At 32.2% G+C, this 27654-nt stretch overlaps 1 protein-coding gene across 1 annotated transcript; it reads right to left on the bottom strand.

Annotated features, from left to right (window-relative positions):
* Positions 1-49: 49 nt before the first annotated feature.
* LOC147068266 (pickpocket protein 28-like) lies at positions 50-27326 on the bottom strand. The gene is made up of 15 exons (XM_085952684.1): positions 27143-27326; positions 20413-20622; positions 18657-18786; positions 16172-16284; positions 13661-13769; positions 12981-13132; positions 11645-11756; positions 11387-11477; positions 10273-10414; positions 9767-9897; positions 9243-9302; positions 6613-6844; positions 3120-3206; positions 1267-1440; positions 50-632 (listed from the first exon to the last, which is right to left on the bottom strand). The coding sequence occupies exons 1-15, from the start codon at positions 27160-27162 to the stop codon at positions 551-553; spliced, it is 1845 nt and encodes a 614-aa protein (XP_085808810.1). The 5' UTR covers positions 27163-27326; the 3' UTR covers positions 50-550.
* Positions 27327-27654: the final 328 nt, after the last annotated feature.

Here is a 27654-nt window from a genome sequence, read left to right as displayed (position 1 = left end):
TTTTGTCATTTGATAAAAATGAACGTTAATAGACCATAAAGATGTTGGAAAGAATAAAACAAATAATATAATTGTATTGACATTTTAACGATAATTTACAGAATCAGATATAATATATTAGGAGCTAGCAACCTATCTAGCATCAAATATATATTTTAATAATTGAAAAGCCAGAGTCCCATAATATTATTGGAAGATCGCATAAAATGATTACTTGATAGTTTCATATTATTTACATAATAGGTTGAGCAAGTGACTGACATCCATTTCTCATAAAAACAAAATCTGTTAATACAAACCTCCACTCTGTGGAGGCCCATATGATCTTATTAGGATCGGACATGGCCGAAAAAAATATCTTTTCGTTTTACATGTCTTATTTTAGTAACATTCGTGTATTTAGATGCGTGCGATTAGAAATATTTAAAATTACATTGTGTTGTATACAAATTAAAGTTGATTTATAAAACTTATGTACATAATTTAAATTATTGTATATTTTTCAAATGTGTATAACAACGTGGAAAATTGTGTAACCATACACAAATATTCAGTCGAAATCATTTGTTGTTCCATCCGTTTCTTTTGTCCTTGTTTTTCGGGAGAACCGCTTGTGAAGATTGCAGCAAGCTCTGAAAATATAAACAATTTAAAATTTAGATGTATGTATAAAACTATAAAATCGCCTTACGGAGGAGTATAATGATACTAGAAACATCTAGACTAATCTAGAGGAAGAATACAAGTCGTGCAATTGAATTCAATTTACTAATCAACACGTATCTAAAAACATTATAAAGTACCTAAAATTGATATTTTAAAATTCAAAGATTAATTTACAATTAATTAATAATCCTTATAAAATATGCGTTTGTTGATTAGCCTCCTCTTTTTACATAATACTATTTCATCTATATTTTTTTCATTAAAATATAGTTTAATTAGTTAATCTTATTAATCTTAATTTGGAGTTGTCACAACTCTACTCAATTCACAGATTTCAAACCACCAAAATTAATTTGTAGACTAATTTCACTTGACCGATACGAAATTTGATTTCTTTTTTCTTTAACGATAGCTACATTTTTTCTATTTGAACAAATATTTGGATTAATTTATTTAAAAATACATGGTGATTTCAAAGATTGATTAAATCTTTTCAACGCCGTTATAGATTTTTGTCTATTTTTTTTTTACATTTTCTCCAACACATTACAAATATCAATACAATGTCATTATGATTCAAATACATTTGAACATACTTACCGCAATGTTAAAAAGTAAATAATTTCGATCAAACTGAGCACGGAAAATCCAAGACAAAGTCCCAGTAAACCTCCGCAATTCGCAAGAAAGTCGAACCGTCCATACAATTCAGAGCGGATGGACATTGTGAACTCAGATTCTTTGAAGAAAATCGACACCGAAGATATCTGCACTCTGGATTTTTTTAAACATATAAAAAAATATTAGTACAGTCATGTCAACAGCATGCGTCATGCACAAAATCAACCCTTGCCTTATTCTTAGGCGCCTTTTATACGGAACCCATAAATTATACACGAAATATTGTCATTATAGAAAAAATGGTAACCTGTGAATAATAATTAAGTGTACGCGTAAAAATGATACGTAAGTATGTAAAAAATATGCTTCACCTAGACCAGTGTTTCCCAAAGTGTGGTACGGGAAGAGTTTGGTGTGGGTACGTGCTGCACCGGGATTTGGCTGCGCCTGGTGTAATAACCATTAATACGACATCAATACAACATCCATGCTAGAAGATTTATCGCATGCGGAATAAGAGCAATTATTGTTGGAATTAGCTTCAGACGGATTCTTGAAATATAAATATAAGGAGTGTACTTTAACATCATTTTGGTTTGCAAATGCAACATGTGTATCCAGTTTTAACAGAGAAAGTCCTGAAAACATCTTGCCAACTTCATATCGAAGTCGCCTTTTCAGCATTTGTAGACATTAAGCAAAAAAATAAAAGGAACAGGCTTTTGGATATGAAACCGCATCTCAAATTAAAATTAACAACCAGGGAATCAAATTATGATGATCTGTCTCAACATAAACAAATTCATCCTTCTCATTAATTATAATGAATTTTAATTGTAATTTAACTATTATTTACTTTATTATGAATGAATTTAATTTTTCGTTTATCATTATTTTGTTTATGTACTAAAAAGGGAAAAAATAAATATATTTTGATTGTTATTTAGGTATGTATATCCCATTTTTTTCGGAGGGGTATTAAGTGTTACGAAAATTATAAAAGGCGTAAAACACAGATGTCGAAAGTTTGGGAAACACTGCTAGACTATGAGACTGAGGGGTAAGTTTCAGGGGGTTTATTTTAACTTAAAATAAAACCATGGATTCGGGGAAATTGAATATTGGGTATAATATATTTTTTCTTTTTACACAAGATGTAGACGATTATGGAAGCAACAAAAACACAGGCGAAAGTTTATTAATAATTGTCACTATTTATTGTATTTACACACTAGGACTTTCCGTTGCAAATTAAAGAATGGATATAGATTTATTCAGATGTTTTAGAAGACATTCTGGCCATTTGGATGACTTCATTATTATTGATTGTGGAAATTATACTTTTATAAAATCGATATACATACGATTACATTCGCATGATATTTTCCTTGGCAGAGTTAAAACATGATAATGGGATTAGGTATTAACTATATCGGGAGACTTTAGGCAATCTTTATCTGTTAATTTACATGAGGTACGCTTCTAAATTATAGATGCCAGTATAAAATAATTACTTATAATTATTAACAAGAATTTAGATATTTTTCGTTCATCCTTGGATGAGCCACCTAGTTGTTAATACTGTGACAATAAATATATATATTTTTTGTACTTATTGTAAATGGTTTCTAATGGAGATTTTCTTTAAAACTATTTAGAAATTTACTATACATAAGAGGAGATAATTTTAAGGAGGGTAGGCAGAATTAGTTCCACTCCTGGCCAATATAGTATATAATTATTTAGTATCTACTATCTAATATACTAGATATAATATAGTAGATATGTTATAATATAATAATGTATTGTATAAGATAATATATTGTACATACTTATTTCCATCTCGCAGCGAAGCTACTGTGCACGTAAGATTGTTTTTTTTGCAGTAGTTATTTTTTTGTATCAAGTACGGGCCATGCCTAGAATAAATAAATCAGTTTAAAGAAAATTACTTAAGTATGCTAATATCTCAAATACCTATTATTTTTTATATATGCAAAATAAAATGTGTATGATCGTTATTGGTATTTGGGCTACAATGACTGATTTGAAGGCTCCCCACAATAATAAATAAAATAAAAATAATAAATGTGAATCGCCTTAATATGTTCAATAATATAAAGTGCAGACCCATTATTGAAGATGACCATAATACTATATTTATTTTACAACACTTTTTTGTTTTAGTAGTGATGTTATGGTCCTTAGTATAATGTCTGTCGAAGTCTGTGTAATATATTTGTAATAAGATGGAAAATTTTTGACTCATTCATTCACTGCTGACCAGTTAATTATCACAACTCGGTCAATGCTAAAGACATGTCTGGCGTATTATAGCAATTAGCATGATAATTAAATGTGGTATTTGGTCAGTAGTGAATGAGCAACTTAAACGTACTTTTGTTATAGTATAAAATACAAACATGTAAGAAAATACGAGTATCTTTGACGCTCGGGTTAAACTGCATACTAAAATAAATCCATTTTTGCTTAAATATGATTTGAAAACCATATTATGATAGTCATTTTAAGCCGTTAAAGTTTCATTCCTATAGTAACCTACAACTAATTTCACGTTGGGCGACTTCCATATTATTAAATAAATCAAGTATAACTAGGGTTTTATTTAGGAATGGATTTAAGTATTGATAAAACAAAACACAAAATGTAATAGGTACCTACTAGTCCACATATTTTAATATTAGTCAGGACCGGTTTCGTCCGTTTCAAATTGATATCGTCAAGCAAAATCGCTTCTTCTGTAACATAGTATTACATTTTTGTAATATTATTGACTTGGGTATACAAACCAATGCATCATTTTTATCGTCATCAGTCTGAATCTGTCCACAGCTTGATCGTATGATATCAATTGATAGGTCCTGCGCTCTACGTTGAGTTCTATATTTGCTATAAGGCTTATTCTTTCACATTAAAAAAATGCTAAAATAATCACGGCAAAAACATAACACAAAAAAATTCCAATACAAATTTTACGGAATCTGTTTTCTTTTTCTTCTTTCACCCTGCCACGTCCCAACATTGGGGCATAGGGCAAGCACAAGTTGGCGCCACTTCCCTCGGTCCATCGCCAACTCCTGCGCCTCCTGCCATGTCAGACCTGCAGCACGTAGGTCGCTTTTGTAGCATCGCTGCAGGGTGAGGGAGGGCCGGCCACGGCGACGGAACCCTTGAGGCTGTGCCACAAGGGTACGAAGTGCCGCACTCTTTGGCGGCATCCGGAATACGTGTCCCAGCCACGTAAATCGTCTCTTCGTGATAACTTCAATCACCGAAGGCTGTTGTGTCTGCTCACGAACTCGAGTGTTTGTAACGCGGTCGTACCAATGTACCCCTAAGATTCGGCGGAGACATCGATTCTGAAAGCTCAAAAGCCGAGACTCTTGAAGCTTAGTAAGGTGCCATGTCTCACAGCTATACAGGAGCACAGGTAGCACGCATGCGTTAAACAAACAACATTTGGTCCTCACAGAATACAGCCTTGACCTCCATGCGACTCCAAGCTGGGTGAACGCAGAGCCCGCCACACCCATGCCGATTCCAAGCTCACTAGAAATACCACCATCATCGGCAACCGTGGCACCCAAGTATTTGAATCTGGACACCAGCTCGACGGGCAGACCAGAAACCCGAAAAGGAGTTTCGGCGTCGATGCATGCAGCACTGCACATGAATTTGGTCTTAGCGGCATTAAGATGAAGACTCACACGCATCGAGTTCGCGGCTAGCCTATTCACGGTTACCTCCAACCTTTCGATCGTCGAGTCAAACACGACTGCGTCGTCTGCATACTCCAAGTCGCACAGTCTTTCTTCGCATAGATCGCTTGTGTCATCATGATGTAGGCGTATCCCACTGTCGGGGCAAACCGTCTTACGCATTATGAAATCCATCATGATGATAAAAAGAAAGGGCACAACTACACATCCTTGCTTGACTCCTGACGTGATTTCAAAGAGGTCTGAGGATGTTCCGGCTGCTCTCACGCAACACTCTGTATTGGTGTAGAGAGCACTTATCACGGCGACCAGTTTTCGTGGGACACCATAGCCTAGCAGAATTTGCCACAGAGATTCACGATGAGGACTGTCAAATGCCTTTTCATAGTCCACGAAGCAGCAGTCGACAGGTATATTCATCTCTTGGTACTGTTGCAAGAGGTATCGGAGAGTTGAAATATGCTCTGAGCAGGACTTCCCCGGGACAAATCCACTCTGCTGCGCACGCAAAACGTCCAGCATGGTACTTCTAATCCTGTACAGGAGAATCTAAGCAAACACCTTCCCGGGAACGCTGAGGAGAGTGATTCCTCTGTTATTATTACAGTCTTGTGGGTTACCCTTTTTGTGCAGAGTAACAACGGTACCATCCCTCCAGGCTTTGGGGCACTGCTCCTTTTCCCACACCTCGTGCAGAAGGTCACACAAGGACGGCAATACTGCGCTTAGTCAATTCTGCATGGATGCCATTATCTGCAGGAGCTTTCCTGCGCTTCAGTCTTTTGACAGCCTCTTTAACTTCAGCAGCTTCCGAGGGCGGTGATCTCCAACGGAATATCGAAGGGATGCAATGGGGGTGGGCGATTCAGGACATCACTGAAATGTTGGCGCCATAGCTCCTGGACCTTTGCAGGTTCAGTGACTGTCACTCCGTCAGAGTTGCGTAATGCAGTGAACACTGGACGTTTCCTACCGCAAATTGCTCTGGTGATGCGGAAGAGAGCACTTGAATTATTCTTGCAGGTAGCAGATTCCGCATCCCGAATGAGGTCATCCAGGCGTCGGCGCTTATCGCGGTGCGCAGAACGCTTTATCACGCGGTCCATTGTCTGGTATTCCGCGCTGCGCTGTGGGTCGTATGTAATAGACGTTTTATTTTTTTTTTTCAAAAAGTGCTATAACAACGGATATGTACCTAATACAGCGTTTTCCTTCGTTTTAACACGACGACATTTACAATAATAGGTAGTCGTTTATGGTAATAATACATTTTATTTTGGTCATTAAATGTAAATTTATAAGATAGGAAAAGACAAGGTAGCATAATGACAAATAAAAGAAAATAGCCTAAGCTCGCAAATATACTCAAAAAATATATTTTTAACCTCAACAACTGCACCTTGGCCCTTAATATATTTCCGTACCTATATATTTTTAATGTTCTTCGTAAAAATACCACAGGATACTATAAACTATAAAAGACAAAGATCGCGAAACTATTTTTCGTCTAAAAAATTCGCCAACCTCTGTTTTTAGAGTATTCATTACCAAAATTCAAAGAGTTGTAATGAAAATGCTGGCTTACATATCCAGTGATGCAGGTTGATCCGACATCAACATTGCGGCAAGAAATTCTTTCCAGGCAAATTCACTCTGAGACGTCTCAACGTCGTAGGCCATCGATGTACAACCAGGAGAACAATTGCACTCGTTTGAGAGTTTATCACCTGCTTCTGTGGTTAGACTTTCTTCTTCTGTATATATGTAACCTTTTTTCAATTTCATCTCTCTCCTAATGTCGTTCATGAGCATTTCCTCTAAAATGTTTAAAATATTAGTCAGCATCTAACACAAGCTTACGCGGCGTAACTATTATAGTCCGACAACATAAACCAGGGGTTCACAAACTTTTTCGTCAAAGGGACAATTGAAGGGGTTAATGCAAGACAATGAATGATATGCCACAGAAACATAGTTTGGAGATATGAGCAATTTAATGTTCTTGTTCGTTCACTATTGTAACAGGAAAAAATACTATCCTCATTAAAATGTTCGATATATCTCACATATAATTATTCTGTTTGGAGCAGAAGGCGTGGATAACTGACCGATATCAATTTTGACCGTCATGGTATATCATATTATTGTTATAACCATTGTTATAGCAGAATTTGAATTTGTAAGAACTACATATTGATCATAATTATTGAAACATCTGTGTATTTTTTTAAAAAAAAATTCTTAAGTAAAACGTGAGTGTATGCCCTGGGAATTGGTTTTGTTCAAAATCAACAAATTCGTAATTATGTGGCATATCATTGTCTTGCGATAACCCCTTCAATTTTGAAATCAAAAATATTTGGCGGGACGCCCTTTCTTTTGTAAATATTTTCTGTTTTTAAACGCAAAAAAAATAAAAAATATTCCATTGTGTAAACTTATATTTTCAACTAAATATACATTATTATTACTTTTATGAATATACTAAAAAATAATATTTAAATTTTTCACTACGTGTTTTTTGCAATTGTTTGTTTGAAACTAAATCCTACAATCAAGGCTCAATTTTTGTGGTGTCAATACTCAAAACAAATGCAATATGGTTGTATGTTAATTTTGATCTTAATTTTGATTTGCTAATGCTCGTGGTAAAAAAAAGGGTTTTTTTACAAATATATCGATGGCCCTTTATTGAACAGTAACAACTCAAAAAACGTAGCTTTGAGATAATAATGTTTTAATATTTAAATATTTTATAATACACAAAATTTGACGTTTTTTTGACGAGAAGTTTTAAAATGAAACATGTCAGAATGTATCTATTCGAAATTAAAACGTATGTTCAATCGCCAGTTTTAAATGGAAACAATTCGAAATGGACCTGTACAAGGCTAGCTTTGTTTGAAAGTTTGTAAAATGTCATATGGATTTTTTGGCTCTCAAGGTATCTAAATTATTTTTTTCGAATTGTTTCTGTACAAAACTGTACAAAACTCATTTTTACGAATATTTTGATACCAATATCGCGAAATGTCGAAGTTCAATACTGGGTCATCGATATGTACTTCCAAATAAAGAAGCCATTTGATGAGCATGGTTCACTATATTCGGATATACCTCAACCGAAAGTCCTCATTCTTGCCAGAAGATATTTAATTTAAAATGTATTTTCTAATATTTGATAATATGAAGAATACAACATAATACAGATTCAACATAAATCTCGCGGGACACATCCAAAAGGTCACGGTGGACATAATTGGCCCGCGGGACACACTTTGTGAACCTTGACGTCATAAACGTTAAATTTTTCAACAGAAGATTTCTGTGTTCGTAATTTGTTCAGTAAACAAATCCGACGAAGTTGGGTTTTTAATTTATAACAGTTCTATTTTCAGTAATTTACTTAGAAGTCTAATTTAATTATAATTCGATAAATTAACAATATAAAAAATAATTTCACCTCTTAATTACTATTATTATGATAGTTAGGTTAATTAACACTGGGTAATTATTGAGTTTCAAAGGAAATAAATCAGTAAACCTACATTATAATATGATTATATTGTTGCAGGTATTTATTTATTAATAAAATAATAAGGAAAACACAAACTATGACTCAATAAGTAGAAGTGAACAGTAGATATACATACTAAATAATGTATTATATCGATTACCCAATCACATTTTTTATAATGTACAAAATAAATAATGTATTGTAATTGGTATTTTAGTAAAGTTGTTGTAAAAACACATACTGTAAAAATCATTTTCTATAAAAATATATGTCTACCTATCATTAGATTGATAGCCATATAAAAATATCAAATTAATAAATACAATTTGAGATTTTAAAAAGTAATAGGTTATATTTTCAATCTGCTTTAGGGTGACATTTGGCGTATGTATGTTACTGCTTTCGTTATAATAGCTCTTGTCATAAGATAATATTATCACAATTAAAAATGTCCAAAAAGAGTAAAATAACAATAACGCTTATTTTATATTATTACCGTAACAAGCAGGCTTGATTTTATTATGGATTGTGATATAGTATCAGCGATACTTTGCCCACGATTTTAATAACTGGTAAGTTTGCGAATTTTCACTTACACCTACATTTTTTACTCAAATTTCACTTACACCAACGAAATAATAAAATTAGCAAATATTAAGGTAGTTAAATATTAATATTATAATTATTATGGCACTCACCTTCCACACCTCTAACACATTCATCTTTTCCAAACGCGCAGATGGGTGTCTGAGAATCGCCTAAAAATATATACATTGTACCTAAATAACATGTTTAAATAAAGCAATTACATATAAGCTTTTAAATAAATTATTTAAAGTTCCTTTGAAAAAAAAAATCTCGGAGAGATTCTAGAGAAGAACAAAGAAGTGAGGGGGAGCCTAGATAACATGACGAAGAGCTCCATAATGTATAGGTACAATGCACACAGGCCCCCAGGTGGGTACCAGGGTACGTTTTCCATCAGTGGAGAATGGTGGAGGTAGGCGGTTAAGATTCGACATAAATAGTGCACACTAAACTTTGTCAGTCAGACGAATTTATTTTCATTGAACTAAGACTTCAATTTTCAGATAGTGTTGCTTAGTTTTTAAAATTAAATTAAACCCAGCGTAAACTAAGCCAAGGATACCGGATAAGGAAAAATAAGAAAACCATAGCTCTATTTAGATTTTGGATGATGGTGAAATCAGAATTTACTTACGTGGCATATAAAAAGATACACAACCACATACGCGGGCAGTGTAGTTAGTAACACATTCAAGGAGACAATTATCTTTTGTGTAATGACTAAAATATTTTAGTTTTCGTTCATATGGATAAAAACAGACTCTCCTGTAATCAAATACATAGAAAACATATAATCAAGTACACTCTTTTACATAGCACAATTATTCAATTTTATATTCCAAGCTCATATAGTTTTAAAACATCTCAGAAACATACATATTACAAAAAATCTTGAAAATGTCATTTAACGTAAGTTGATTTCAGCGATTGACTCCAGGCCTAGAATTGTAACCGATGATAGGCATGCTCACCTACTCTCTAATAGTCTCTACGAACTGTCACACCCACAAGCGGTTACGTATGCGCCAGCATCAAATTCCAAAGATGACAGAATAATAATTAGGTATACTCGGAGCTGAGAAGGGTGGTAGTAATGAATCCATAAATAAAAATAAACTATAATTTATTAAGAATTCGTACTTTTCTGGATCATAGTCTACCAACGTTTCTGATGTGGAGATCATATTGGGTTTTACGGACATTTGTACATTTTGTCCATGAGGGACAAGGACGAAGTTTTGTAATACCCTTGGTATCTCCGTTGGCGTATGCAGTGACACCTATTGAAATAAAATAAAAACGAATACTATGAAAAATCAATACGGCCAACATCAAAATTATATAGGTACCAAGAATCAGTGTATTTTCCGTGTTTGATAAATTGTATATAGACAGTTAGTTGTACGTATACATAAAGATCGTGAACATTTATTCAAATAACAGATCGCAGAATAGAATTGAGACCGGATGACAATGTCATTTTCTTCATCCAGCATTTCACTCAGGCTGTCTATATATTTTTTTATTATTTGTTTCTTTATTAAACACCATAACAGGCCGTGAAGCAAAATAATAGTGGTAAAAGTCCCAGGTTTGAGGAATTTACATATTAGATTATGTAAATATATTTTGACCTCACCGGGAATCGAACCCAGAATTCCGGGATGGAAGGCCAGCGCGTCACGCACTGCACCATAGAACACTAATTTGTAAATAAGTCATTTTAATTCGTTCTATAACTGTGTATCTATTTCTGTAGCCAAAATGATATATTGTGGTGGCTCTAAAATGAGAAACATTTTTCAATGATATAAAAGATTTATTGGAAAGTTTTAATAGATATTCTGAATATTCGGATGACTTCGTGAAATATGTATTGTGGAAACTGTGGAAATAATGATTTAACATACTAGGTAGGTACGCAAGACATTTTCCTTGACAGTAGTGATAAAATTATTAAGAATTAAGTACATACCAATTTTATAGAGGGACTCTAGGTAATCTTTCTATGTAAATTTACATGATGTACGGTCCTAAACAAAGTTATAGATGGCAACATTAAGCTCCTAAAAATAAAATGAATTTAGATATTTTAAATCTATTCTATAAAAATACCATATAAAACCTAAATATGCCTATAAAAATGATAATAATAATAAAAAGGTTTTGTCAGTAGGTATAGCAGACCACAGTTTACGAACGTGTTTTGACTTTTTTTCGAGTAACAAGTAATACTTAGTATAGGTACTTAACTTAAATCCTTGATATGGCCCTTGGCATACGTAGTCAAGATCATCTATATGAGACTCAAGTAATATTGTGAGACCATCAGTTGCACCAAACCCCTATAACAAAATATAAAAATAATCTCAATTTTGTGACCTAGTAACGAACCTACGTTTAAGAAAAACGTATCACTGGGTCTCCATATATGGCTTGAATCTTCACAAAACTCGATGTATACAGTCGTCAAAGTAATATTTAAAAAAAAAAAGAGAAAAAAAGTCCTTACGGGGCCTCTCCGTGGGTATGTTTCGAAGGGTTGATTTGGAGAATACCCTTCATGTAAGTTCCATCCAGTGGACAAGTTCCCATGCTCGACAAACGGATAATCTTCATGCAACCTGAAAAAAAAATATTTCAATATCGAAACTATAACTACCCTTAAATATCAAATGTTGAAATCATCTTAGCCAGGATAAATCTTATCTCTTTGAATTGATAAATACGATTTGATCGCATAATAAGCTAAATCAAGATTAAGATAATAGATAACATATTTTAATTATTCGTGGTAAAATAATGATAAACTCTGAAGTGGTGATTTTACTTAAGCGATCATCGCACTCACTTCTTCATTTCGTGCATGTTACTGTGATTTTTGGCTGCTTTATTGAAATTTGATCAATAAATTGAACGATTTGTTTATATGCTATGATCGCATTCTATAGCTGATGGTATCTGAAATAATCTCATTTAACCGAATTGAATGTATACATTTAAATGGTTGTGATTTTACTAGCGCGATGATCTCATAGCAGGTGCACATGCATTGTAATGAAATGACTAATGAAACTGCTCATAGAATCATTTTGACTTTTTATTATCTTACAAATTTATTTTTATTCAGCAATCGCGCTGAACGAATAACAAAACAAAAAAAACGTTAGAAACAAAATCGGCAGTGTCCATTCTTGTTAATGTCCTTAGATGCGCATTGATTGTTTAACATAAAATTCATCCGTAAAATAGTTTAAGCAATGCCTTAAAGTGAGACATTGCATAATTGTCGATTAATAACAATTACGATCTTTTAAAGCATTTATAATCAATTCTGAATTTAATTTATCATTTTTGTATTGTAATAGCGCCTGTACATGTACCAATAGTGTGTATTTTAAACTATCGCGATAATAACTATTTACGGATAAAAGTCGTGAATATCTCTCCAATGTTGTTCTTCAAACGTGAGCAAGACGTGATGTTGTCATTGCATGGTGCTATTTGACCGGTTATAAAAATTGGTAAACGTCAAAAATGTTTTGCGCGGTGTAGTTCGTTTTTTTCGGCAGGTTCGCCTCTATCGTTACTACGCACGCGCATTGCCATGCAAGTACCAACGGTCGCGTGAAAATTCAAAAGTTTCTGAAAATTTTTGATCCATGCATGCAATCTTGCAACTTATACGATAATATGTATTACCAAGTACATTTTGTAGCAGTAAATCCCTACACGTGTAAACGGGGTATAATATAAATAGTATAATCATTGATATGATATAATTATTAAGTAATAAAATCGACTATTTTGCACATATAAAATATGCAGATATTATTTGCTTCACTTACATTTCTTTATTAAGCATTTCTTTTGCATCCATTATATTAAATGTATAACAAACTCCGTTTTCCGTTATAATTTTGTGGAAGTAATCTCGACACTGAAATGGTTTGGACTTCCATTGGCAAGATTGAATCATGTCATCTAATTCGTATCCAACCTAAAAATATACAACATTAATACTGCAAAGTATCCACAGGTTATGGTTATACCAAGATAGAGGGTCTATTCTATCAGCCGTATTAACATTCAAATCGCAATTTAGAACATGTGCTGTGACTAGTAAAGTTTTCGTCTATTCTTTATTACTAGAGATTCTATATGCGCGTAGATAGTAATTTCTGCTTAAATTAAAACCTAACTGGTGATTAATAAAATCAAAATAAAATGACTGAATGGCCGATCCTCTCTTACCCTGTAATGATGCTACAAGAATGATCCACTCAACTCATATTTGACTTGGATGCATAGTACGTGCTTGCCATATTTTCCGAGATGGTAGCGTAATACTCGTAGTATGAAGTTATCACAATCGCTGCTGAACTTATAATTACTATATTTAAATAACACGTTTATTATATCTAATGGCCAAGTACTCCAAATGCACCAGTCGCGGTGTGAGCACTAATGAGTTAAATTATTAGTTGGTGAGAAATCCATTAGTATAACAGATATTGCAGATACTTACTTCGCTCATCATGTCAAGAGTAGTTCTGTCAGTAAAGTTTTTCCAGTTGCCATCGAATTGGATGGCATGGTAATTGCATAGCAACGCAATTGCATCAAAATATTTTATTCTGCAAATATGTCGTTTTAATTAAATTCGTGCAATATAAATTTATTATGCCTTACGAAAATCTATGGAAAACCTACCTACTGTTATAAAAAAACAATGGTGACAGGGGATGGCTTAGTTTTTGTAACAGCGACTTCACGAAAATACAACAAATAGCAATATAATATTATATTCTGCCATGCTAAGTAAAAGGACAGTGTTTTATATTATATTACACACGATTTTATAGACACGTAAAACAATCCAATAATTTCCAATCCAGTAATTTAATACATACATACTCTCGTATACAATACAATAATACTATAAGAGAAAAGGCAGTTTAAAATTTGGGTTCTCTGACTTCATTAAAATCAAAACGTTGTCTTTTTTACTTAGCAGGACTATATTATCATTCATATGAAATATTTGCTTATTTAATAAATTAATTATTATTGTAACATATTCAGATTTCTGTAAAAAAACAACGGTTTATTAGATAGTGGTTTATAATTAAATGAACTGGCGCTTACGTGATAAAACTCCATTAAAATGGTTTTGAAACAGAGTTTTATGTAAAGTTAACAAACATAACTTTGTTTCGAATAACCTTATACTGGTACTATACTTATACTGGTTCTGTACTTATACTTATACTAACCCTTTAAAACTTTTAAAAAAAATAGTTCTTGATTAATATGAAATGCATTAAAAAAAATAATTTGTTGTATGCAAAATGTTAAATAATTTTTACTATCTACCTATGTATTACTTTTATTTATTTTTAATAATAATATGTATTTAGTAATTAGTGCAGTTCCTCTATTAGTAGTATATAATACAATTAAATCGTACATTAAAAATCAATGAATAGAATCTAATATACCTACATTAAAAATAATTTACCTAGTCACACTTCAAGCAACGTTCCCAATTGGGTGTCAAGTTTAACTAGTGTATAAGTTTAACAAAACTATTATAGCGAAATCAAAACTGTTTAAGATATTTGTTCGTAAATAACTTAACTATCGTCGTGGTAATGAACTTTTAAAGTGTCACGTTCGACTTAAGTGAAACCCCGAAACGTTTGTAATCAAAAATTTCAATATACTATTATAGCCTTACTTCGATATTCAATAATCGAAATCTAGGTTAATGATTTACCTAAATACTAACTGGGTACATGTTGTTTCGTTAATTCGCTAATAATTTTCAATTCTCTAATTCATAAAATCGTGATCGAGAATTTTATTAATCTGAAAAAATAATCATATATATGTAACACTTTTTTAGGAAATCTATGTGTAGTCACTGTAAAAATACAAAAGTAATGAAACCGTAATTGGCACACCAAAGGTGTAGTCGTGCCAAAGATACGATCAAATAATATGACGTAAAGAGTAGTTGCGTGTATCCTGGCAACCACGGTGGTCTAATTAATAAAGCGCCCATCTCAAAAGCTGTGGATCGCAAGTTTAAGCTACGACTGGTAAAAAATATTCATCTAGTTTTTTTTTCAATGCATGGCTATTACCTACTCGTAAAACAAATTTGTTAATATAATTTTCAATCTGTACCAAATGGTATATTTACATTATATATTAGTGTTTATATGTATATGCTATAATATACCATTGAAAACAAAGATGTCTGTCATCACATTTGATTGAAAGCATTATTTTTTATATGATTTTATATTGTATATTTTCCGGAATATTCACATCGACTTATGTGGTTAATTTTATTTATAATACACCCGATCCTCTTTTTGCACGGGGGATACGTACTAAAGACTACCGTGCAAAACGAAACCGTGTAAAAAAAGATAAGGTGCCCATACAAAAATGGGAGATATGTTCCATTACTTAAAATCAACTCAAAATACAAAATTCTTGAACTCAAAATAAATTAAATTTATTTAATATTTATAAGTACTTACATAAAAATACACAGTTTTCGATTTACATTAAAAATTTAGCGTAGATAAATACATATATTCATTCAGTGTCGCCACTTCACAATAAATGTGCCCGTTGCTTGCTGGAAATATATAATGACGCTGACGTTGAAGCACTCGGCACGTCTCTCGTATCGAACCCGAAGTGACTGACTAGTGGCGCCATGTATGTACGTATGTATGCCTGGGTGGCATCCGGTGACAACATATGTATTCACCAGTGGCATCCGGTCCATTGCAACGCATTTTTTTGATAAATATGTACACACATACGTATTTTTATTCTTTTTAGTTTTTTTAACCCGTGTTAAAGCAAAAAAATCAGTCTAAATAAAAAATAATCGGTACTTTTTTAAGCCGTGCTATATCGAAACCGTGCAAAAAAAAATCTGTTGCAAAAAGAGGATCGGGTGTATAAATCATGCACACTGCTTAATACGATAAAATTGTTTATTTCGAGTTCTTACTCTGCTTCTGTCACAAACTTCCCTTGACTACGTCTGTGAAAAACATCAGTATAATTAAAAATACTTTGAAGTGACTTGGTTTGCGCACATATTGACACAGCTGGAAACGCTACCTGGAATAAAAATAATAGAGTTAATAACAACCTGCTGAATGATGTACTTTTGTCGTCTTGTAATGTGACCGAAGTAGGTGCTCAAGTTTTCTAGTTTTTATACTACGCATAACATCTCGGTCCTCTCCTAATGATTTGAGAACGTCAACATTTGTCACCAGATCGGTTCAAGTAAATTTGAGGATGCGTCAATATAGTCACAGCTTGGGTATCCCAAATAGTCTGAATTCCACTACTCATCCTCAATCCGGTTCAGAATTATTGTATATCTCTCGGGCACGAACACAATCTTCTCACCAGGATCCTTCCATTTTGTAATGAAATATCAGTATCCTGCTATAACCCTTTTTTCTTTTCAGTTAACCTATTCAAGTTTTTATGTACGAGTATCTTTGCATTTTATCACATATGAAAATTATTATTACGACATAGGTAGGTACCAGTTTTCTAAAATATTTTTGTTCTATTTTTTAAGTTATACTTCTTTTGGCACATTTATTAGATGGTAAAATTGAGAGCTGCGCGCACACACCGTTACGAAACTGCGACATGATGAAGTTAGCCGTAATCGGGGTATACCCAACGCGCATGTGCAAATCAGTCAGCTGTATACAAACGCAAGGTAACACGTGGTCATTGTTTATTTTATGTTGTTTAATTGTGTAAAAATAATTTAACTGTGCATAAATAAATATCATTTTAATTTGATTATGCTTTTTAATCAAAACTTTATTCATTGCATTAAGGTGACGCATCAGTGAAACGCCAAATAATTCTCAACTGTACGCGCGACGAAATTTTGTACTCGCTTCGCATTCATAGAGAGAACGTTGAGTCAGATATACGTCACTTTGCTGCGTGATGGCGACGGGCCAATTAATTCTAAAATCGTGTAAAGATGACTAAAAACGTTACCCATTTACTTTAAAAAGAAAACATGTCAATGAATATATTATTATTGTTACTAATAGAATAATAAACAGAACGTAAAATGGACGTATGTTGGATTTATATGAGAAATAATATTTCGTTTGACAGGCGTCTTTTGCACCCGCGACCCGCAATCCGCACATCGCCTAGCAACGATCTTTTTAGACCGTGCCTCAACTAATGCATGGCCTTAAATATCTTTCTTCAATTATTTTATCCAATTTTCTACTTGTTTGGTTTTTTTTCCATATTTTTATACTATAACAAACCATGTGGCCCAATTAAAGAAATGTAATAGTACAATATGTTATTAACAGTGAAACAAAGCATCACCCAAGCTTTGAGATTATCACATAAATGTATTGTGACCTCATCGGTAATCGAATCCGGAGCCCCCGAATGAGAAACCAGCGCCTTACGCACTTCTCTTTACTACCCAAGAAAGAACAAAAATGTTTTCTGCGTGTCTTGCTGGATACGACGTACCCCTCTTACTAAACACACATCGTGATGTGTTGCACTATTGTGGACACGGTTATCCTAATTTAGGTGAATTCAATTTGCTGTAACAACAATATTATATCACCCACCAACGCATTCCTATCCTTGTCTATCTAGTGTATTATGGCACCATGTACCTCTATAATATTGTCTAATAAGTCTAATAGTCGAAAAATCAGTAATGACGTACATGACAATGCATAGATTGACGTTCTTTTATTCGACGTTATCGAGACGTTATTTATTATGTTAGTTTGTCCTATTAGAGCAGGGGTTCTTAACTTTTTTTCGGTAGCGGGCGCATTTGAGATTTGGGATAATGGTGTGGGCGCACATCGGATTTCAAAATATTAGATAATAAGTATTAGAGGATCTACGGATTGAATAAATGGTATCACATACTGCCAGAGTCGGAGTCACCCATAAATGCGAGATGCCTATTCCTCGAGGGCGATTAAAATTCTCTTCGCTATGTTTTCATGTTATGCCTAAGTGTTATTTTTTAACATTAGTTCCTATCACTCTTCATCCTCTTTATTTAAGCACTAAGGTGCATGGTTGCTACATCAGTCCGAGCAGCATCGCTTTGAGGAAAGGAAGTGTGGCACTAAAACCTTTACATTCTGACACGTTTATAGCGACATGAAAGGCGGCCGTGCACAAACCGCAGCTGGAGCCGGCACAAACATGGCGGGTGGAGATGGGGTAACTCAAATCATAGGTCGAACAAAAATCGACATATAGAAAAGAATGCACCACATATAAAATACAGTAGAAGAGGTAGGACCAATCGTTGTCGGAAAGTTTTCGTAAGTATTGGCTTGTATCTCTAGAAGGCAGTGGGCGGGCTGGGAGTATTGTAAGTGTTTTGCTTTAGTTATTACGACAGGTTTATTGATCTCAACGACCACAATTTTTTTTTAAAAGAAATGGAAATATACCTGCCAAATTGGGGTAGACGATTCAGCAAAATTGACAATCACGGGGGTGTTCTGCCATTTGTTCCAGATTTGCAAAATTAAATATACGCAGGCTGTCAGACTTAAAGTGAACATCACTACCCACCATACCCTAGAACAGTAAATTATATATTGTATCTGTGATTATGCGGTTATAACATTCCATCAACATGAGTCAGCTCCATGCTCAGGACTGTTTCACCATGCTTAGTATTTTTTTTACTTGAATGTGTTACCAATTTTAATAGGTTTACTATAAAATTGTTTAGATGAACGATCACCAAAAGTACAAAAGTAAGCAAAGAAAAACATACTGCTATTTTCTTTATTTAGAAATAATTCATAGAATCAGGCCCATAAACCATTACATATAATGTAGAATTGTGGATCAAAAATACCCAACTAAAAAGATATCATTTTTAATCATACCTACTCTTCATGATTTTCGTTAAAAAGTCACTTATGGCCCGAACACATTACCATCACGGCACGTTAATCACAATCTGTATCAACGATTCTATCTCTATCTCAGGGTCACACCACGTGACAGGACGTGATCGTTATCTGTTTGAGTCATTATGATCAAAATCTAGTAATTTTAACATTTGAGATTCTATTGACAATAGATGAAGTCCATATTGCGAGTTTTGACCGACGTTAACTTAATGATGCTAGTAGGTATTGGTACAATCAGCAAAATTATAATTTTTTTTTCCATCCCGGGGGTTATGACCTATTTACACATTACATTAAATCACCATATTCAATCCTAAGAGGATCAAAATATTATGGGCTTCCATAAAACGGAGTTTTTATTAAGAGATTGTTTGTTTTTACGAGAAATGGATATTAGTCACTTTATCAAACTATTACGTCCATACTTTGGGTCCAAACACACATTGAAAAAACTATATCTCAATTTTACAGACCCGAGAATCGAACCCGGTGGTATTAAAAACACACCTTACCAAGCAGGCACGAGAAATCATTGTTTTTAACGTGACTGTATATTTAAAAGTGATGAAAAAATAGTACAATTATAATGATAGGTAGATATATTGATACATTATTATTTAAATTAAAATTAAAATACATTATTATATTTGTAAAGTATAAAAAAAAATGTGATTGGGTCATCGATATATTTATTATGTATACTATACACTTCTACTTATTACGTCTTAATTTGTGTTATCCTTAATATTTAATTAATAAATACCTGCAGCAATATGTTTAATGATTTATTTCCTTCCAAACTCAATAATTAATTTATTTTTCTATAGTTAATTATCGAATAATAATTATAGGACTTAAAAACCTAATTTTGCCGGATTCGTTTTCTCAAAAATAGACAAAACAGAAATCTTCTTCTACACGCGACTACAGTGACTTTCTGTTATCGCAGAGATCTTGTTGTGGACAGTGGTTTAATTATTATTCATATTGAAAGTAACTTTGATGATTTGCTACGTGTAATACGGGCTGTTCCTTTCCTAGTCGCTCCCGAGTACTGGCCGAAAACAGCCGAATCCAACCGAACATCGAAAAGTGATAAACTAGGTTCGTATCGAATATTTGTTATATTGGTACCAATTTAAGGAAACTAAACATATTCTGGTATCACTACGAACGTGGCTATCTTAAAAATTGCTTCTAGAGTATTAGTCTAATCTTTTTGACTACATTACATACTTTAATTATTATTCTGCAATGCATATATTTTTTAGATAAAATATACCTTTCTGTCATTGGACGTCCATCTTCTCCTATGTATTGGAGGCCATGAAGACTTGTGCTCGAAGTGAACTCCTTAAAATAATTAAGACATGTTTTTTTCTTCGTCTCTTTTCTCGGAGGTTTAGATCCTTGGTTAAGTTTCTCTCCGTCCGTCATGGCCAAATTTTCTTTATTTTTAAGACAGTCGTCTTCTGTTGTGTCGCCATTGTGCCTTAAAAGAAAATAATAACGCATCATTACACATGCATCGTATATTTATATATAATTTTAAATTATCTCCATTTTTAGCCTGAAAAACGCACATATCGTACAATCTTGCGTAGTTCAAGTTTGAAAAAGATTATTTTCAAGTCAAATAATGACATAATAGATGGAAAAAAAATGAAAAGAAATTACCGTTGAATAGTTACCAATTCAATTATACGTGCATTATATTGCGGTGGTTTTAACAATAGGGAACATTTTTCAAATAATGAAAAGGATTTATTGGAAGGTTTGATAAAATACTCCGACGTTTTGGATGACTTTATTAATTATTATTAATTGCAAAAATAATACTTTTACATACATAAGATATTTTCTTTAGCGGTGATGGTGTTGGGATTAGGTACTAACCAAATTTGTATAAGGACTTTTGTCATTCTTTTTATATTATTTTATAAGAAGCACATTTCTAAATCATTGATGCCAGCATACAGTTTCTAATGATAAACAATAAAATTAATTTCTTTTATTGTGTTAATTGTCAATTATTCATGGCGGAACTGCTTTGTATTATTCATTAATTTAATAAAACGCAAAAAGTACTATTTACTTATTCCACTTTTAATAAATAAACCTGGACTGGTTTCGTCTGCCTCAGAGGGACATTGTTTTTCAAACAATGTCTTAATGCCCAGGTTTATTTATTAAAAGTGGAATAAGTACTAAAAAAATGCGTTTTATTAAATTAATCAATAATAATTTTAATATTTTTTCGTACATTCTTGGGCTTTCCAACTAGTATTTTAGAAATACACGGAACTATAATATGACGGTTTCCTTTGGCATATTATGAAAAACTACTAAACTTGTATTTTTACATCGATATTTTTATAAGTGTTATGTTTATTAAGTATGCATGAAAGTAATGTCTCTTGGGTGGTATTAATGTATATACATTAACTATTTATCTTTGAACCATTATGTCAGTTATATTTTATAGGAGTGGTATGCTAATGTAATATTTATTAGAAAATTTTCGTTTTTGCTTAAGGGAATAAATTAGCTAATTATTATCTAATACTTTTTAAATACCTACTGTTATAACTAGTGAATTACCCAGTAAATACTATTGCCGACCTATATATGGGTACTTAATTGATAAAAAATAAAAATATATGAATTTGGTCGATATTTACAGGTAGTAAATATTACGCCAATTTCTAAGTGTAGAAATGTTAGGGATACAAAATAAGTAGTGACAATTCGATACTTCGATACTTCAGTTCCAATGCAATCACTAAACTTTATTGAACATTGTATTTGGAATGATTACTTAATTAAACTATCCATTCAAGATTTAATAATCGGGAATTTGTTATGTATTGAACTTACATAAATTTGGTACACCTCATTAAACACCTATTGATAAAAATATATTTGAACCTGCTTGCCTCGCGATGAACGAACGCAAAGTTATTTATATTCCAGCTGAATCTATTGTCTACAGAGTAATTGGTTAGTCAATAATTATCTACGTGGTCAAGTTCGAAAGGACTCGTGTCAAGTTTATCAGGCACTATTAACGAGGAATGCAAGACTAGTCAATGCGCTCCCCAAAGCATAGACATGTTCAATGATGTGCTGTGTATTTTGTTTTTGATTTTTTTTTTTATTGTATGACATTCTTTATGTCTCTTTTGAGAGTACTATTTTCTTTCTATTATATAAGTATGTAGGTATCTTTATACAACTCTATATACAGCTCGAAATGGACCGAAACGCAATTCCGGTTCATGAAATCGGTAAAATCTCGTGGAAAAAATAATTTTACCATCTGAGCTAAATAGGCCATTTATAACAAAAAATCTAAGACATTTTTTTTTATAAAATACACATAAAATTAATTTGATAACTGTGTAAATATCAGAAAACATCAAATTCAGAAAATTGTCGAGCGCTCCGGTTCGTAAGCTTTTTCAATTTTCAGGTTAATTTTTTAAAGCCAACTTCTGCAATCATTATTTAATACGGTGGATGCAATACACCCCCTCCCCCGTTCAGGCACTCATGCACTGCAGTAAATGACTTTTTGTTGTCGTGTACCAATGACATTGATATGGACGAATCATCTGGGAATAAAAATGACACTCACTTTTTTGTCGGGTCTGCCGAATGGCATAATCTGTTCTAACGCCATTACAATAAAGGTGATATTGCTATAAATTTCCGATGCTTTTAGCCGGGTTTGCCGAACGGTTCGGTTCGAACGGGTTCGCTCAAATGAACATTGACACTAGAAACACTATTCTAACGCCATTACAATAAAGGTGATATTGCTATAAATTCCCGATGCGTGATATCGCATAATGGAAATTGCGTGACGTCTACCTATACATGTGCGAATATCGCTGTGCGTGAATTTAATTGCTAGCTACTATATTGAGTGCGTTGTCCATTAATAATGTCATTGTCGTGTACCCACTCAACTTATTTTCATGATACTATATTATGCTCATTTAATTATAATTTAATTTTTATTTGATTTCATTTTTCTCAATTTAATGATAACTATCTATTTTTATATAATATATTATTATTACTATAAGCATATTATTGTTCGGAATGCCATAGATGCAGATTTAAGTCTCGCTCTACACAAATATGTATTTTTTAAATGTACCTACTTATATTTTTTTGCATTCTGGAGGGATGCTATTACGTATCTAACCTAACATGGTCTCATTTTTTTGTAATTGTCATAGAAAAGAATTAAATCTCTACATATTCGGCAGTTTGTTGGATGCTACGCAAAGATATATCGTTGTTTTTGATAATGCCCAGGAATGCTAACAATGATCGTTGTTTTGCTTTTGATGCCTGAAATATTTAGTTAATTTGCGAACATAGTACTGCCCCAGTGGTACGAAACATTTTTTTTTATCTATTTAGTTTTATTGTTGTGTAAAACCCGATTGATTTTTGTGACTGGGCAGGTTAATGATGGTTATGATAACTATTGTATTTTTTTTTATCGCATCAGCATTTTTATAATAACAACATTTATTCCAAATATAAATTTTATCCGAGCACATATTGTTAGCTAAAGCAATCGTAATCTTAAAATAATATTTTTTGAGTTTCAAGCTTTTTAATACTCGCAGATATGTGGGAATAATGAGTGCTAATAACAGCTATGTTTTTTTCTACTACTAGAATCGTTAAATGCTTCCTTGAACTGACAAACTGCCATAGACTCAGACGAAGTCATTTACTACACCTTAGATGGGCCCGAAATATAAAATATAGTTAAAATATGTAGCATCATTAGATTTTAGGTAAAATATGCAACATCACTAGATTTTAGGTAAAATGTGCAATAACCGGTGATAATGGGCTAAATATGCAAATGCATAATATAATCCGGTTTCTACATATAACAATACATGCATCGAAGGATATAGAATTGCCTCATCATTCAAAACGATAAATTAATAACGAAACTTGTTTTCATAATATTCCGATTTTGCAGAGTCAATTAGAGTGGGTGACTAAAAGTAATACAATATTTTCATTTATAGACAATAATAAAATTGCCAGCAATCCTCGTCTGGGTTTTAAAAATCATCGTTTAAAAGAACAAGTGAATTTTGTTTTAGACATTTGAAAAATCGCGGACGAATAATTATTATTATTCGATATTATACAATACGAAATTGATATATTGTCTTTCGACATAATATCGGTGTGATTAAATGTTATTTTGGCTATCGTTCAGCAAGCCAATGTAACATAAAATTCATTGATAAATTTAATTCTAGACTGGCCACAAAAATGTTTTATCACTATTTTATTTTTAGTGTTATGTAGCTATTTTTGATAAACATAAATTACATAGATTATACTCAAGGACATAACACTCATATCAGCATACACCATCTCTCACACTAAGTTTATATGCCACAATATTTTTATGAACACACTTGCCCGATAATATTCATGTCAACTATGACAATGTTATTAAAGGTGTTTAATAAAATTTTAAAAAATCGGTGTGTGTACTTATGTACCCGCGTTAAAAGTTATACTTCTTTTTCGTAACAAAACAAAAACAAAACTTGTGATTAACTAGATTCTTTGACTAGGTCTTAATTAACTTGTTAAATTACACACTCAAGAAAAGGGACCGCTTATTGGAACGCCGTTGGTTTATATCTATACACTTTAACTTATATTACTAACTGACGTTTAATCATTTGTTTACGTAATGAATTGCAAATGGCTGACAATAATAAATTCGCTGCCTAGGCAACGGAACAATTCTAAACTATAATATTATACTGTATAATCGTCACGATTGCAGTATCATAATGTGGCGTAAAGGTTGTGCGTTCGGCTGATAACCGAACAATCGGTGGTTCGAATCCAATCGAGTGCGTTATTTTTCGTGTGAAAAAAAAATTATGTGTTACATGTCACATGCCAAAAATACACTCTGAACTGATTTCTCAAATGCGCCAAAAGAAGTATAACTTCAAAAATATTAAAAATTAAATTTATTGCATACTACCAATTCTTATAATAATGTATAAAATCTAAAGATCTATCAACTTTTAGAATTTATTGTATAAGTTTGTCATAGCCGAAAAACATTTCACTACCTATGGGTACGACTTTTAAAGTTAATACGTGTTAAAATGAAGCATCATAAATTCTGAAATCAAATTGAATGTAATAATGACGTTAAAACAAGACATTTCAAGATATATCGTTGTCTCTAACCTTTATAAGTAAACTATGATGTACCTACCTACTGAAAGTTTACAAAGAAACTAGTTTAAATGCAATAAACGATCAAAACGAATTAACATTGCATCACTTCATAATATATGATATTCTAAAATAAAGTACCTACTTTTTATTGTAGGTTTACTATCTATTACTACAGTTGTTTCCGGGTACCATTATGATTATATTGCATCGAGTCCGGTTTCAGCGAAAATGAGTCAATCACAATTTTTTTTGGGTACCTAATAATGAGATGCGATTCATTTTACAACGTTTTTTTTAGCTCGTATTCTTGTTTGTCCAGTACAAATCTTTAAATCGATTTTCAACTAACTTCCCGACTAGCTGACATTTGAAACTTATAGAATAAATATATCAGAACACGATGCCAATGCATTCCTTTAAATAAATTAATATTTTAGCCATCTTTAAGCAGAATTTTCAGTTAATTCTGTTTTGTATGGAAAGTTATTTCAGAAAAATCTGTTAGAAGTAAAAGACTATTATTGGTTTGCTAATGGGATGGTCCTAGCAACAAACAACATTAAATTATTAATATATACGTGCCTTACTATGGAAATCAAAATGAAATGTCAAAATGACATTTCAGTATTCTATATAATTGTGTTTGTTTTTTTTTTATTTACTTCATACAACAAGTTCGTACAAGTTTGAGCATATTGAGCATATTGAGCATAATAATTCAACAGAAAATTTAAAAACGTTGTAAAAAAGTTCTTTTTATCTTGTAATTATTTTGAGTCTATTCATAATATAAACCCAACATTCTCAAAACCATATAACAGAAATTATGTACGTTTAAAATATTTAAATTAACTTTTTCCGCAATGCTACTTTTGAACTTAACGTATACTATTCATTAAAACAATACTTTAAAGTGTTTTATGAATGATAGATAGATTTTGATTTTAATAATTTTTTAACTCCCCTATGGTATATTATATTATGGGAAGAATGATTCGAATCTACGTCTCTGTCTTAGGAATTTATTGAAATCTTTATTTAGATGTACCACCAAACTTTCGGCTAGTATGTTCTCAAGATACGTACACATTTTTCAATTAAAAAATATAGGTACCTACCTGTTATGTGTAGGTCTTGTGTAGGTATATTATGCTAAAGATTTTATTTCTGTAATTCCAGTTTGGTAATGTTATCAATATTTTTATGGCTGGTGTTAAAGCCAAAGAATATATTTAAATAGATAAAGCTAGTAGAACAGAGTGTTACAGTAAGTTGTCAGTGATTCGTGCAGTTTTAAAATGTTGTGAAGCCAAACACACTTCGTAAACGATTAGAGAGAGCGTTGATCTTGAATATAAATATTACGAATTCCGCAGGTGTTATACAGTAGACAAACATAACCTAAAATAGCTACATATTACATTAACTTAGGTATAACAAACCCAAAATTAATAAAGATACCAAGATTTAAAGAAAAAACAGTGTTACAGTTCATCATATTGAAAATAAAAATTTTAAAGTGCCTATAGTAATATGTAAACAACTTCTGAACTACAAAATTTAATATATTCAGGCATCTTTCTTTACCTGAGTTTAATGTTGGCATTATAAATTTTATTAAAAAAAATGAATAAATGCTGTAAAAATACACCGTAAATGATACAAATATTTTTTGTGTTAAGTTTACAATTTTAAAACTCAAAAATTTGTAAAAAAAAAAGTGAGTACTTAAGTAATTATTGTTAAAATCCACTCACCGTCCATATCTTCCACTCATATTTGAGCCTTAATAATTTAAATATTAAATTATTATTAATTAATAATTAACAATATGGAACTTTGGATTAACTGTTGCACCACACAAACATAATATTATAGGTTAATTAATTTTCACTTTCTATCATAGAAAACTCCTGCCGTGGAGACGACTCGCGGTAAAATGAATATAATATACAAATATGAAGTCATCAACTCGATAGGAATTCGTATCTGTGGCAATGTTTTTCACAAAAAAAAAAAAATAAGCGTATTTTAAAAGATATCCTTTCAATGTTGCATCAATTTATTTAACATATTGCTATCCAATGGTACCCAAAGGGATTATTATTTATAGCATAATATAAACTTCACTGTCTTATTCGGAGAACTCACTATTCTGTAGTTTTACTACAACATCAATCAATTACTTATAAGTAACTTTGAAGTTTTGTTGTACGTAACTACATTGGTAATTAAAATTTAGTAGTAATTACTATGACGTGACTAGGGA

The sequence above is a fragment of the Rhyacophila brunnea genome, unplaced genomic scaffold (genome assembly GCF_057557595.1).
Source record: "Rhyacophila brunnea isolate RB1 unplaced genomic scaffold, BYU_Rbru_1.0 scaffold_3, whole genome shotgun sequence".
NCBI classification, from domain to species: domain Eukaryota; kingdom Metazoa; phylum Arthropoda; class Insecta; order Trichoptera; family Rhyacophilidae; genus Rhyacophila; species Rhyacophila brunnea.
The sequence above is the reverse complement of the archived record's forward strand: the minus strand, read 5'-3'. Positions and strand labels throughout refer to the sequence as shown.

Coding starts and splice junctions, on each gene's coding strand:
- LOC147068266 (XM_085952684.1), bottom strand. CDS start 27,162: ATGAGTGGAAGATATGGACG. Junction 16,285..18,656: donor CGTCTACCCCAATTTGGCAG/GTATATTTCCAT, acceptor TTTTTATTCCAG/GTAGCGTTTCCAGCTGTGTC. Junction 6,845..9,242: donor ATGTGTTAGAGGTGTGGAAG/GTGAGTGCCATA, acceptor TAAACATTTTAG/AGGAAATGCTCATGAACGAC.